Source organism: Nuphar pumila, chromosome 13 (genome assembly GCF_984573655.1).
Source record: "Nuphar pumila chromosome 13, dmNupPumi1.hap1.1, whole genome shotgun sequence".
In the NCBI taxonomy this organism is placed as follows: domain Eukaryota; kingdom Viridiplantae; phylum Streptophyta; class Magnoliopsida; order Nymphaeales; family Nymphaeaceae; genus Nuphar; species Nuphar pumila.
Window position 1 is genome coordinate 5,725,235 of NC_143261.1, and position 14,664 is coordinate 5,739,898.

At 36.6% G+C, this 14,664-nt stretch overlaps 1 protein-coding gene across 1 annotated transcript in view; it reads right to left on the bottom strand.

The window, feature by feature from the left end:
• CHR18 (chromatin remodeling factor18) overlaps nt 1-14,664 on the bottom strand; it is a 212,530-nt gene that overhangs the window by 151,729 nt on the left and 46,137 nt on the right. Inside the window, exons 9-10 of the mRNA XM_089984290.1 lie at nt 10,822-10,888; nt 10,317-10,383 (exon numbers count right to left, since the gene is read on the bottom strand). Coding sequence (XP_089840416.1) covers nt 10,317-10,383; nt 10,822-10,888 — 134 coding nt within the window. The remainder of the gene's footprint in view (nt 1-10,316; nt 10,384-10,821; nt 10,889-14,664) is intronic.

A 14,664-nucleotide genomic window follows, 5' to 3' on the forward strand; every position in this document is an offset into this window, starting at 1 on the left:
TCTAGTTAAAATTTTTGTATATGTTTGTTCTTATGATAAAACAGAATTTTTATTCATGTTAAAAGTTGTATATTAAGTATTTGTTCCATGGTAAATTTACCTTCTATGAATAACCCAAGGTAAAAATCATGTATGCCTGTGAGAAAACTCTTTGTACACATACATATCTTTATGTAAATCTGCAAAAGCATATTTACTTGTTTATGGATCAAGCATAAGCGAATGAAAATGTGTATTCATGCATACGTGATATATGAAATTTTGCATATACATGCAGCCTGAACATGATTGTGCATGTGCATGCATATCCGAACATGATTGTGTATGAACATGATTGATTTGCAAACCTGTGTTATGAATTTTGCATGTTGATTTATAAAATAAAAAAATAAAATTAAAAACAAGATAAAAGAAGAGAACAATGTAATCTACGCTTTTTCGATGTCCCTTCTTTAGTATGGGAATCCTGGACTTTGCGGTTTTGGTGAACCGTGAGGATACTAAAATTATGTGTGTTGTTGTGCCCCTCAATCCGATACTGAGGTTCACCTCCCGGCCACGGTTTTAGGAAGATTTCGCCACTATGCCTGAGGTTGGTGTGTAGACAAAGTTTTTGTTTTGGTATACCAAGAAAGTGACATTATAGTTGTTGATTTTCATAGTATCCTAGCATTATATGTTGATTTCTAATATTCTGATTGATGGTGTTGATATCTGATATTGGTCGAAGGCTGAGTGTGAAACCCAGTAATAAAATAAAAGTTATGTGTTAAGCTACAATTGGGAGCCTAATTTGACCTCGGAAATTGTTTACCCATTTTTTAGTATCCGCAGGAAGAAGTAATAAAAAGATGAACTAAAGTTTATGTGCATCTAATAGGGACATGCATATAAAAGAAAACTCTGATAAAATATAATAATTTATTCATGCGTGTGCACTAAAATCATACATATTCCTGTTATGCATTAGATCATGCATATTTACTTTTTTTGTGATATATTGGTGATTGTATGATATTTGCTCTATATTGCATGATAAATGTTTTTATTGTTTAATTGATATTTCGTATTGCTTAGCAATTGCTTCTTATTGCTTGAATGATTATTTAAATTATAAATTTATCATAATTGCATTCCTATAAAATGTTGCATGATTTCTATTTCTGTTCTTTTTTACTTATTTGATTCATTAGAGGGACCTCTACGCAGGATTTTTTATTTTGACACATCTACGTTTGTGTTTTTACATTCTTTAAGGTCCAATGAGGAGAATTGCTTTTGCGATAAGCTACGCGGGCTACAGGACTGCTTGGCAGATTCTTTTAGGAACAGCGTGGCTCCACACTTTTGCTTTATTTATATTCTTTGGAACATGTCTTCTGACTATATGAATTCAATTAATAAAGTTGATTTGGTTTGGATAATGGTAGTATAAGATCCCTTGTGGTTGTGGATGTGTTATAACTGTAAAGGCCCCAGGTTTCTGGGAATGTTTCCGCAATTGTTTAAAAAAAATTAAAATAATTTACCACTTTTTAATGGGTATGAGTTTGAGTCGTTACAAACGCCCAATTGGAGAAGGTCCAACTATACAGAGTAGACATGAGTTATATTAGTTGTCATTACAACGGAAAACTAGGGCATATGAAGAATACATGAACTTTGAAGAAAAAAAAACTTGGGGGTTTTACAACATCACCTAGTTGAGAAGCTACAAAGCCTAAGGATGTGCAATCAGGTAGCGCTGGGATGTGATCTTCTCCATTTTCAGTTCTTAAAAGCGTTCACCTACTAGATATTCTCATATCCTGAAGCATATTCAACAGAAGATTCAACAACTCTTGGTTCAGTCCGCAGTTGCATCTTCTCTCTCAACTTCCCCTTCTTTTTTTGATACTGCATACATAGGTATAATTGGTAGCCCCTCTAGTTAGCTAATAGACTTAAAGGTGTCATGTCATATTACTATACATGAGTATCTCAACTCTCATCCTTGCAGTGGCACTTTCTGCGCAGCAAAAGGATCATCCATGTCTATCTCTAAAGTTGATAGTCAATGTTCCTTTAGAAGGTCATAATCACTACTATTGTATCATGTCCTGGGAGTACACTGAATATTTTTCAAGTCTCATGCTCCCACTCTTGCTATAAATCATATATTTGTTGGCCAAATCACTAGATTGTAATGTGATTTTTCCCTATGAATTTTGTTATGCAGGATCAGCTATCCAAGAGAAGCTTTGGGATTGGCAGTAAGAGAGAAGGCTTATTGTAGTATACCACCTTTTCCCCAGTAATAAACCTTAATACTACACCAAATATAGTTATTTATATAAAAGTCAGACCTATGTCCTCATCCGTCCAGGTGTTGTGAAAGGTGCACATAACAGGAAAATGTTTTAATAATTAAATTATGAAATATATTCCCCCAGACTTTTGACAAAAAGTACTGATATGTAAAGATAGAATTTTTAAAATATAAGACCAAAGAAACATTTGATTTCAAGAGGCGCACTTTTGGACCCAACCACAAAATTTCAAAATTTGTACTAAAACCTTAAAGTTCACTTATTTTCTTTGGGAATTTGAATTTTTAGATATTTTTAATGGATTCAACTAGAGGGTATTTGCTTATTTACATGTGATGTCTTAAGTAAATGGAGAATAAAAACAAAAAGAAAAATAAATGAGGTTACATGTAAATAAGTAGGAAGACCAAGTGCAAAATAGTAATTTTGCCCCAACCTCTCACCCCCTCCCTTTTGCCGCCTTAGGCCCTCTATAAATTAACCGACGTGGTGACCCCTAGGGAGTATCAAAAGTGGAGAGAGAGGAAGGACTAAGGAGAGGAGGCGTGAGGACGAACTTGTGAAGCACGTGATTTTTAGGGAAGTGATTAATTATGATTTTAGTAATTAGATATTTAATAAATTAGTTTTATGTGTAATTATAGTTCTCATAATTATGATGAGGATGTTTTAAGTTAATTTTATGCATTATTAGTTAAAGTTTTTACAGTTATAAATTATAAGCAATTAAGTAAACAATTACTCGCATATTTTTATAATTAGATTTAGACTTTCTGAATTAGTTTCTTGATAATGAGATTACAGTTTTGATAAATTAGTTATTGTAAGCAATTGGATTAAGTGATTTATAGTTTTTTTAAATGTTCAAAAGTTAATCTTTCTCTTTTATTACGTAATTTGAAAGTAAATACCATGAACCAAATAATTGATTTCAGCTTTCACTTTTCTAAAGTTAATGACTTTTTCAAAAATCACAAGGGTATATTGTTATTAAATATGGTTTTACAACCGCTTTCAAGTTAAACTGATTTTCAAAATTGTTTTGAAAAGTCATTAGATTTCCTAAATTGGTTTAAAAGTGATTAGCTATCTTCTATGTTGTTTTGTGTCCTTTATTTTTATTTTAGCGTCTTTGAGTTTATTTGAAATAGTGTTACTCAGAAAATTGGATTTGTCATTGAAAACCATATGAAATTTCATTTCAAATGTTTTCAAAAACCTTTATTCTGAAAGAATATTGTTCATATTGATTTTAAGTGCTTGGATTTAAATATCCATTCACATGAGTGTAAAAGGATCGTTAGTTGGATGATATATAGAACCCTGAAAACCTTATTAAGGTTCACGGGCCCTTTTTTGAAAAGGGTAATAGGCCCATTTGGCTTGTCATTGGGATTTACCAGCCCAGTTGACTTAGTCCTGGAAAATCAACTAGTCTTTTGGCATAGTCAATGGGAAAGGTGGAGTACCCCAGCAGTGAGTGGCTCATTGCAGTTTCTAAAAAGGATACGGAACCTTTGCTTCCTTTTAGTCCTAGGTAACAGAGTATGCTACTGTTTTTATCTTATACATTCAGATGTATGTATGGGGTCCTTATCCAATTTTGTGTAAGAGAGGTTATACTGTCACTTTTATAGGTTATACTGTCACTTTTATAGATGATTATACAAAATACACTTGGATTTAGTTTATGAAAAAATAGAAGTGAACAATATGAAATTTTTAAAAGATTTTGTGTTATGATTGAGACTCAGATTAGTGCCAAAAATAAAAGTATTGAACTCTGATTCAAGGGGAGAATACATTAGTCAGGTATCTCGAAAACTTTTGAAAAAAAAGGAAATTGTGCATAAAAAGTTTTGCCCTTACACACCTAAGCAAAAACAAAGTAGCTAAAAGGAAAAGAGACATATATTGGAGAGCACTAAAGCATTGTTGTTTGCAATCAGATACCTAAGATCTATTAGGCAAAAGGAATGAGTATGGTAATTAATTTGATAAATTGTATGGCCTCTAGAATGATTGAAGTTATATCGCTCTTCCAAAAGTTGTATAACAATGTTCCTAATTATACATGTTTGAGAATTTTCGGATGTACATGCTTTGTTTTATTTGCCAAAAAATATAAAGAGAAGTTGTTCCCAAAACAATAAAATGTTGCTTGTTAGGATTTCCAAATAGGCAAAAAGATTATTAAACTTTTGATCCTATCAGTAAGAAACTTTGGATTTCGAGAAATGTGGTGTTTCTTGAGTATGTCCATATTTTGATCAAATTGAAAAAGTGAAAGAGCAAGGATTGGATTTCCCCTTTTTAATTCCTTTTCCACTTGTGGAGCAGGATCCCAAAAGTCCTATAGACCATAATGAAACTCAACTTTCTAGAAGGGAACCCATTTATTCATACATATGTCAGGAGAAAAGGAGTTCAACTTGTTCCCTTCTTAGACAGAGTTGAGGCCATGGACTCTGATCCCAACACTTCTACAGCTAATCCTAAACTTGAATCCAAGGAGCCTCCACCTCAGGTAAGTCGCAATGCTCAAATCTCCACTTTTCATGCTTGTTTTGCTTCATATGAATCTTTCTCTCAAAAGTATCATGCATTCTGGTCTTGATTCGCATGATTAAACTAAATTGGATGCCAAAGCATCGGGGAAGAACAAGCAGCAGGCTTGGTGAAACTACCTATGTAACAACCACAACTCGTACCCATAAAAAGTGGTAAAATTTTTTTTAAACAAGTGTGAAAACATTCACAGAAACCTAGGACCCTTACAGTTAAACGCAACTACCACCACAAGAGATCTTATACTCATCTTTTCAACCATACCAAATCCAAACTTTATTTATTAAAATGCAGAGTCAGAGACATAAGCAAATAAAATGTAAATAAAGAAAAAAGAAGAGTCAAGCTGTCTAAAAGAATATGTCAAGCAATCGTGTAGTCTCCTCATGACTCCTCTCAAAAGCAAGTCACATTACTGGGCATCTAAAGCTACGAAAAATAAAAAAGTAAAAGTGTCAGAGTCCAAAGAATTTTGTATATGAATCCCTCTAATGAATCAAATAAGTAAAAAGAACATAAATAAGATTTATGTAATATTTTAGAAGGATATAATTATAACAAATTCACAACTCAATTAACTATTTATGCAATATAGAACAATTACAAAGCAAAAAAGAACAATTATTATTAATAGAGACCACAATTTAAGCATTAAAGACATTTTACATGCATTAAAAAACAAACATAAAGAATTCACCAATATATCATAATTAAGGAAAACAAGTAACGATGCATGATCTAATGAATAGCAAGAATATGCATGATTTTAGTGCACATGCATAAATAATTTATTATCTTTAAACAAGCTCTCTTTCATATGCATGTCTCTATTAAGATGTAGACATTTAAGTTTCACGTTTTATTGCTATTATTACCCCCGGATACACCAAACGGGTAAAATTTATCGATGTCAAGTGGGGTTCCAGCGTAACTTAGCACACAAGTTGTATTTTATTACTGGATTTCAAACTTAGCCCTCGACTAAATCACATTCGGAATATTATACATTCGCATCTAATGTAGGGACACTAAGGACCCCCGCATCCAATAGTGTCACTTTCTTGGTATACCAAAACAACAGTCGTGTCTCAACACAACCCCTAGGTAAAGTGACGGACTCTCCCTAAAACTTTGGCCAGGAGAAAAAACCTCAATATCAGGTTCAGAGGTAATCAATAATGCACACAGTTTTGTATCATCGTGGTCCCCTAAAACCGAAACTCTAAGATTCTCATTCTAACGACGGAAGATTATTAAAGGTCAATTATTTAATTTGCAATTCAACATGCAAAAACAAAGGCACAAGTTCGCATATTTTCCTGCGACAACCATCGCGGAACCACCGCTCGTGAAAAAAGCATAGAACAGTGCAACAATATTAATGGGATTTTTTATGATGCATTTCAAATAAATAAAGAATGAGCAAATCAAAGCTCAAGACTCTCCAGGCCTACGATGATTCATTTTGATCACTGATGCACCATATGCAAAAACTATAACAATATGTCATACATGAAATAAATCACATGCTTTCCAAATGCACATTCATATATGCAAATCTAACCATGGGAGGAACTACTGTGGCGACTTGAATAAGGAGCACCAGAACCGCGGCAGACGAGAGGAGAGGAGAGGGAAAGACAGCGAGAGAGAGAGAGAGAGGTCGGCTAAGAGAGAACTCGTTAATCTTGATTAGGGATAATCTCTATGTTAAATAGAGAGAGGCCAATGTAAAAATTTACATACAAGTCTCGCATTAAACAAGAAATATCAAATAACCTATAGTTTAAGAAAACTTAAACTTAAAACCTCTTAATCTCAACACTCCCCCTCAAGCTGGAGCATAGATATCAATCATGCTCAGCTTGTCACAGCATTTTGAGAAATTTGGACGAGCAAGAGGCTTTGTAAACATATCTGCAACTTGGTCCTCCGACTTTAGATATTTGATAGTGATATGACCAGCTTGAACCATATCTCTTACATAGTGGCAATCAACCTCAATATGCTTTGTCCTCTCATGAAAGACAGGATTGTTCGCTATATATGTGGCAGCCTTGTTATCACACATCATGGTCACAGGAGAGGAAACCTTCACCTGAAGACCATGTAGAACAGTACGAACCCACATTAATTCAGCAGTTGTTTGGGCCATAGCCCTATATTATGATTCTGCACTCGACCTAAAAACCACATTTTGCTTCTTACTTCTCCATGAAATTAAGTTATCTCCCAAAAACACACAGAATCTTGTGGTAGATTTTCTATCCACTACAGATCCTACATAGTCAGCATCAGAGTAAGCCACTATCTCCAGAGTTCCACCTTTCTTGAATAATAACCCTTTTCAAGGAGAAGATTTTAAATATCTGAGAATCATTATAGCTGCATTTCAGTGTACCTCCGTTGGTTTGTCCATAAACTGCCTAACTTTCCTTACTGCTAAAGCAATATCCGGCCTGGTCACAGTTATATACAGTAGTTTCCCTACTAGGGAGCGATAGCTTTTGCTATCAACCGGTTTTGACCCTTCTTCAAACAACTGAACTTTATGGTCCATGGGAATATTTGCGGGTTTAGCTCCCAACATTCCTGTTTCCTTTAATAAGTCAAGAACATACTTACGTTGAGACAAAACCATCCCTTCACTGCTCCTGGCAACTTCTATACCCAAAAAATACCTGAGTGAACCAAGGTCTTTTGTAACAAAGTGTTTTTAAAGATGAACCTTTGTGGCTTCAATAGCTTTCACATCATCACCTGTAAGAATGATGTCATCCACATATACCACCATAACGACTATGCCAGAGCTAGTTTTCTTTATGAATAGTGTATGATCTGCTGCTGACCTATTAAAGCCAAAACCTGACATCACTTCAAAGAACTTCTGAAACCATGCACGAGGACTTTGTTTCAAGCCATAAATTGCCTTTTTCAATCTACACACCTTCTGACACTCCCCCTCAACCTCGAATCCTGGAGGTTGTTGCATGTAAACAGTCTCAGATAGGTCCCCATATAGAAATGCATTTTTCACATCTAATTGGTACAGGTTCCAACCATGTTGCACAGCTACTGAGAGAACAAGACGAATGGTACCCATCCGTGCAACAGGAGAAAAAGTTTCAAAGAAATCAATACCATATGTCTGAGTATACCCTTTGGCTACTAATCTGGCCTTGTACCGTTCAATTGAACCATCAGATTTGTACTTTATCGTATATACCCATTTACATCCAACAATGTCAGCATCTGCTGGGGAATCAACTAGATCCCAAGTATGCTGAGATATTAAGGCATCAATTTCTTCTTGCATAGCCATCTTCCAGCGAGTATCAAGCTCTGCTTGCTGATAGTTCAGAGGAATAACTTCAGCAGATAAAGCTGAAATAAAAGATTTCAACTGATTTCCAATTCTGGCTTCTGAGACAAAATGAGACATGGGATATAAAGTACATTGTCGTGTCCCCTTTCGTAGAGCAATCGGCCTGTTATCATCATCATGAAGATCAATACTGTCAGTAGAACTTACCTCAGGGGAAGAGGAAGATGGAGGCACTTGCGGAGGTGGATCTCTACGCACATATACCAATGGAGGATTATGAAATCTGGAAGAGGATGAAGTGTGGTTCGGGAATGAGGGCACGGATTCCAAGGGAAAAGGAGGTATAGGTAAAGGAAAAGACTCAGCTGGATCAACTTGCATCGAGGAACCGGTACTAGAGTAATATGGAATGGATTCCAAGAAAGATAAATCCGCACTAACATACTCTCGGCGAGAAATTGGATCATAACATCGATATCCCTTTTGATTTTTTGGATAACCTATAAATATGCATTTAGTAGCTTGAGCAGCTAATTTATCAGGGTCAGGGCCAAGTTTGTGTAAAAAACAAACACATCCAATTGTGTAAACTTGCAGAGAAATATATAGCAAAGCAACCTTAACATCATGCAGCGATAGTCAAGTAAGAATAAAAGTGGAAGAATGAACTTCAGACACTTGAAGAAAACTGAATTCAGATATATAAACAGATCAAACAGCAGATTCTCCAAGCCTGAAACCTTAACTGATCATGTTGAACTATTTTGACTAGGAAATACAACGATTTCACAGCCATCAAACTTCCAATCCTTTGTATGCTTCTCAACCAACGGGTCAAAACTGAAGTTAAACCTTGTTAATGAAAATAACTCACACAATAGAACCCATCCAAACAGAAGTGCCATTACTGGCAGTCAACAAAGGGAACAAAACTTACTCAGAACCCCCCCTATAGCAGTGATAATAGATACCGTGAAAATTTCATGATTCACAACATGTGGAGCACTGGGATTGGACCAAGGCATCTAAATTCTTTGACATATGTAACCTATTCAATAAAATCTATTTGAAGAAAAAATACTCCTCCACAAAGATCAGACATGAGACTGGCAGTAGGGCTGAACTATCAGCTCTTCTCTGGATGTTAGCTGTTTGAGTTGGACCCATTAGGCTCTCAATAGTACAGTTCTAACCTCCTAAACTACTCAAAACTGATTTTACGCAGCTGTACAAGGATCACAACCTTGATCTGATACCATATAATCTGAGTTAAGATCTTACGAAAAGGTGACAAATGAGGAAAAAGAGCTCTCAGCCACATTACTATGAAAATATTACATAGTTAGGGTAAGATCAAGGACTATCTTACTGTTGGAGCAAACAAACAACTATTTATAATGGATAAAGAATAAATGAATCATGTTAAGCTTCATAATGCATTCAAACCAGTCACAGATATTGGTGATATTTTCAAAATATCATGATTATGGTCATATTTTCAGTGACTGATATTAAAGGTAAAGCATCATGATACTTTGAAAATATCGCTAACATAATAATAACATGATATTATCATGGGAATATCGTGATATTATCAATTATTTCTGCTTTTATTTATTTTCTACATCTTAAATATGCTTTTCTTCTTTCTTTTATTATATATGTATTTTAGTCTAAACATGATATTTTCTTACTTATTTTTGTTACTTTTATATTTTTTAAATATTTTAAGCCTAGAGGTTTTCCCAAGATTCATCACCTAACCTATAATATCGAGAGAAATAGCCTCGCCAGGATATAGCTGATATCGATATTTGTGATTATGATTTAAACAAAAGTTTTTATGGATATTCACGGGGTTTACAGCATGAGATGGTTAAAGACTTTCCGAGGCATGAAGCAACAATGGAACAGCTAGGGTTTATACGGATATCCATATAATCTCCTCCTGTAAGATATAAAGATAAGAACAAGATGCCATGTCTTTCTTTCTTATGATAACTTTTCATTATCTTTATGTTTCAAAGATACAGTGACCAATATAATCAGGGAAAGGAAGCCAAAGGAAACAGAGCAAAAGGTTAATGATGAAATTTAAGCCTAAATTCAGATGCCTGCAAAGTCTTCCCAAGACCCATCTCATCAGCTAGAAGAGTCCGTCCTCCATGTTGTAAAATGAACCTGAAAAGTAGATAAATAGAGTTGATGTTGCTTCTCAGCCTATGAAAAGACAAAGGAACCTTATAGGACTGTGAACAAAAATGTACAGCTGCACACAAACAGCAATAACTTGGAACATGTTGCAAGTGCACTCTCAATACACTAAGATGCAATGAACTAATGTAACAGTTTCTTCTTAAAAGATCAAAAACAAAAAGAAACTTTAAAATTCATGCAAGAATCTTAAAACCAACAGATAACAATATAAAAAACAAAAATGAAAAATAAACGCTGTGGTTTATCAGAATAAGGATATTACAAGCTGAATTGAATCTAAACACAATAAACATAGTGAGCATATAAATGAAGGGCCATGAAATTCATAACCAAAGCCAGAGGCTCCATAATGACCTTTTTTCAAGGGAATTTCCCAACAAACACAAAAATAAGGCAATGTACCTGACACCTTCACGCTGAAAAGGTAGGAGCCTTGATTCAATATAGGCAGGAATGCTATCATATAAATCTGAGATTAACAAAAGTGTCACAGTTTAGACCAGAAATGGGATTTTAAAACAGTTAATAACTTACATAGATGCTGTAATCAAGAATGTTCAAGTCAGATCCCATTTTTTGTTAGGCCCCAAGTTAGGTCCCAGCAAAAAAACGTGTTTGCAGGTGATTTTTGCTTGATCTAAATCAATAGATGTGTTTATCATAGACTACTTAGTAGTTAACATGCAATCAATTAGGTATTTTTCATGCAAATGTGTTTTCTTAGAGGGGTGAAAAATCAACCGCTCATATTGAGCTAAAATTTAATGAAAGAAATTCTAATTTTTTTTTTGGTAAATTGATTTGATCCAAAACATGTTTCTTGGCTTGCCATAATTACAGTTGTTGTCTCAGACCCTCGCCCCCAGGGCCTATATGGGACGTCGGCTCGTGCAAGAGTGTGGGGACTGCAAGAATCGAGCCTCGACTGCCCATCTAATGGCCTAGGCCCCACCCCACTATGCCAAATCCCCTCAGGGCAAGTCTTGTACTAAGTGTTTTTCAGGGGAAGTCTAACTTTTAAGCGAGAATACTTCAGCCAGGGACTTCAGGTTGACTTAATCTAGTACTCAACTTAACTGGAGTTACCCACAAGGGCACAGATTATCTGGTAGGGGCAACTTGAGAATGTCACCAAGTTGACAAGATGTCATAAGTTCAATACCCATAGGTGGCATTCCTTACCGCAAGATCGATGCTGGGTGTACTCCCTGGTGGGCAGGGGGGACCTCAAGGGCTTTACCAACCAGAGGCCAGCAAATGTGAGTCTGTGATGAGGGGTTTTCCCTTAGATTAAAAAAAAACAAAACTGGACCTAACCGACAAGTTCTATCAATGGATCAAACCTGATCCAAACCTAGGTGGATCCAGACTCAGATCCCTTCTTCAAGATACTGGAATGACCCAATACCCCAGATTAATTTGAGGGTAGAGGCTCAATGGAAGAGGCAAAAGAGAGTGATAACAGCCTTAAACCGGAATATACCATCAAGGGAGGCCTTCCAACTGAGCATGTCCCATTTGGATGTATGAGTATAACCCACAACGACTTGCAACAAGTATGTAAGCTCATGTATTTCTTGATTATATAAGGGTCAACTTAAAAATATTAACGACGGGGTGAGGTTGTCGAGGTAGTGAGTAAATGCACTAAAAAAGCTCGCAAATTCTACACCCTCCATAGACCAAAGCCTAGTCTTCAACTTGATTGCAACTTCCACTACCATGGCCATCTTGACAGGCAATTATTGCAGATAAGGGTGGCCCAATCTTCACCTAATGTGGACAGTATCCAAAGCCATTTGCTAATTAATGCTTTATTCAAGTTAGAGAGGTCCTTAATGTCAAGCCCCGCAACCCCCCCCCCCAGGGCATGCTGATAGGTCTCATTACTTTTTTTCCAAGAAACGAGACTCACCTTTTCCATGGAGGAATTCCCAACCCAAAGAAATCTATACTTGTGCTTTATAATACTGGTACTTGGCGGCTCACGAGCAACAGTTAGGCTAAGCTAGGGTTGCCTGGCTATCACTCCCTCGCTCCTTTCTTTTTTAGGGCCCACCGGTGGAGTTCCCATCCAGCCATAAGAAGACAGAATGCCCTCACATAGCAGCTTTTTACGCCTAGCAGTGAGCGAGCCTACAACTTCTGCTACGACGCCTACAAACGCGAGCCTACACATGTATAGCCTATCCTACTGCGGAGCAAGCCGAAATGGGTGGATAGCTCGTTGGGCTTCTCTTTGTTCCAAAGGATCGGTTGGGTCTCGAAGATGGCATTTCGCTACCAACCCGACTCCCTTACGAAAATCATTCCCAAAACTCATACATTTACATAAACGCAACTAGCATAATGCACATAATAGATTCTTAAACATAATCAAAACAATCAGAGAAGCATATATCTAGTCAAACAAGTGTGCATACGCATACCACCATCGTGAGAAGAGGGATCAAGTCTCCTACCTTGGCTCGTTATTTTGACAGGTTAAGTCCACACGCAATCAACACACACGTTCTCCTTGCAGCCACAAGGTGTTGCAGCTCGCCCTAGATCGTGAAGATGCCCAAACAAGGACAAAAATGACAAATGAGAAAAGAAAAATCGAGGAAGACAAGGAAGAGATGAGCTTGAAGAGAAATGGGAGTGCAGATCTACCTTCGTCGTTCCTTTAAAGAGGGGCGATCTATGCATAGTTATTCTAGGTTCGCACATATTGGAAAAAGCTGTCATAAAATTAATAGAACCTAAAATGGATGAAACACATGATAGATGAAGACTAGAAATTGATAAATCAACTTCTCCTCCTCCATGGCTGACCCTAAAATCTGTCTAGTTGGTGTGTGGTCTGTTTGTCTGATTCGGGTTGCTTGCCTTTTTTGGTTAGGTTTAGGAAAGGGCCAGGGTTGGTTAGGAGGTTAAGACAGGTAAGACCATGGTTGCCAGTTGAGGAAGTGGGAAGCAGAAGCGGGAAACGAGGCACTTTCAAAATTTTAGGAAGCGGGAAGCGTGGGACGACTTAGGAGCGAATCAGGAATCGTCTCGAAACCGACCTAGGAAGCGAACCAGAAGAGAGAGGGAAGCGAACCAGAAGCAAGGGGGAAGCGAAAAAAGAGAAAAATAAAAATAAAAAAAATTGAAAAAAAAATGAGGGAAGTGTGGGGGAAGTGAGGAGGGAAGCGTGCTTCCTAAAAAAATGGTGCTTTCATGTGCGTTTCGGAAGCACGGCGTTTCGCACTTCCCCACTTACCTAGGCGTTTTTTATAACATTGGGTAAGACAAAAGTACAATCAGTCACTTTGCTGCTTCAATTGTTACTTTTTTTATTGATCGCTTTGCTCCCACTTTTAGGCAAGGAAAGAATAAAACAAGAAAAGAATGAAAGAAGAAAACAACAATTACCTTGAAAAAAGAAAGGTTCTTTCATGGAATGTGTAACGTGCCGCTATTGCATTGTTCGCTCCAAAAATTCAAACATTCACCCCAATCTAAGGAATGTCTTTTACTAGCCTCAAGTGGTCATTCAAACCACATTCAAATGAGAGTTCACTTTCCCTTTTCCACAAAAGCAGCATTTTTTCTTTCTGTTCCGACAGACCCCCAAAACATTTTGTCTATAGCTCGTTTCTATCTCTTCAAGCTTATACTCTCAAAGGCATTCTGAAAACAAACATCTAGTGGCATGCTAGCTAGCACATTCCTAACAAGGATGGTACGAGACACAACTAAAAGATACTACATTTACCATGTTTGAATTTTTTGAGCAATTCTATATTCCTTATGTGCACAAGGAGAAGCCTCATATTGCCCTTTCCATAGGTACAGACCAAGTTGTCCAAGAGGAAGATCACACAAAAGACAGCCCAAAACCACTAAAATTTAATGCTATAGAAGAGATGGAGTCTGGGGAACTAAAGGTAATCAAGCAGCTTTTTTTCCCATTGATCTTCAGACCTGAAACTTCCACGAAGGCTTGCAAAAGCATGGACTGTTGCATCTTAGCACCACTCAACACAGCACAAGGTGCTATCAGACCCAATGAAGAAAGGCTCAAGAGGTAACAATAGAGAAGAATATGAAATCCTTCCGCTAGCTTCAAAAAGAACTTGAGACTACAACATACAAGGGACATCCCCTTTTGGTTTCAGAAGAAGACAAAAACAATTGACTATTATCCCTATGGCTGCCTATTATCCCTAGGGCTATGTTACAAAAATGCCCCTCTATAAACACATGTCAGGGATAAAA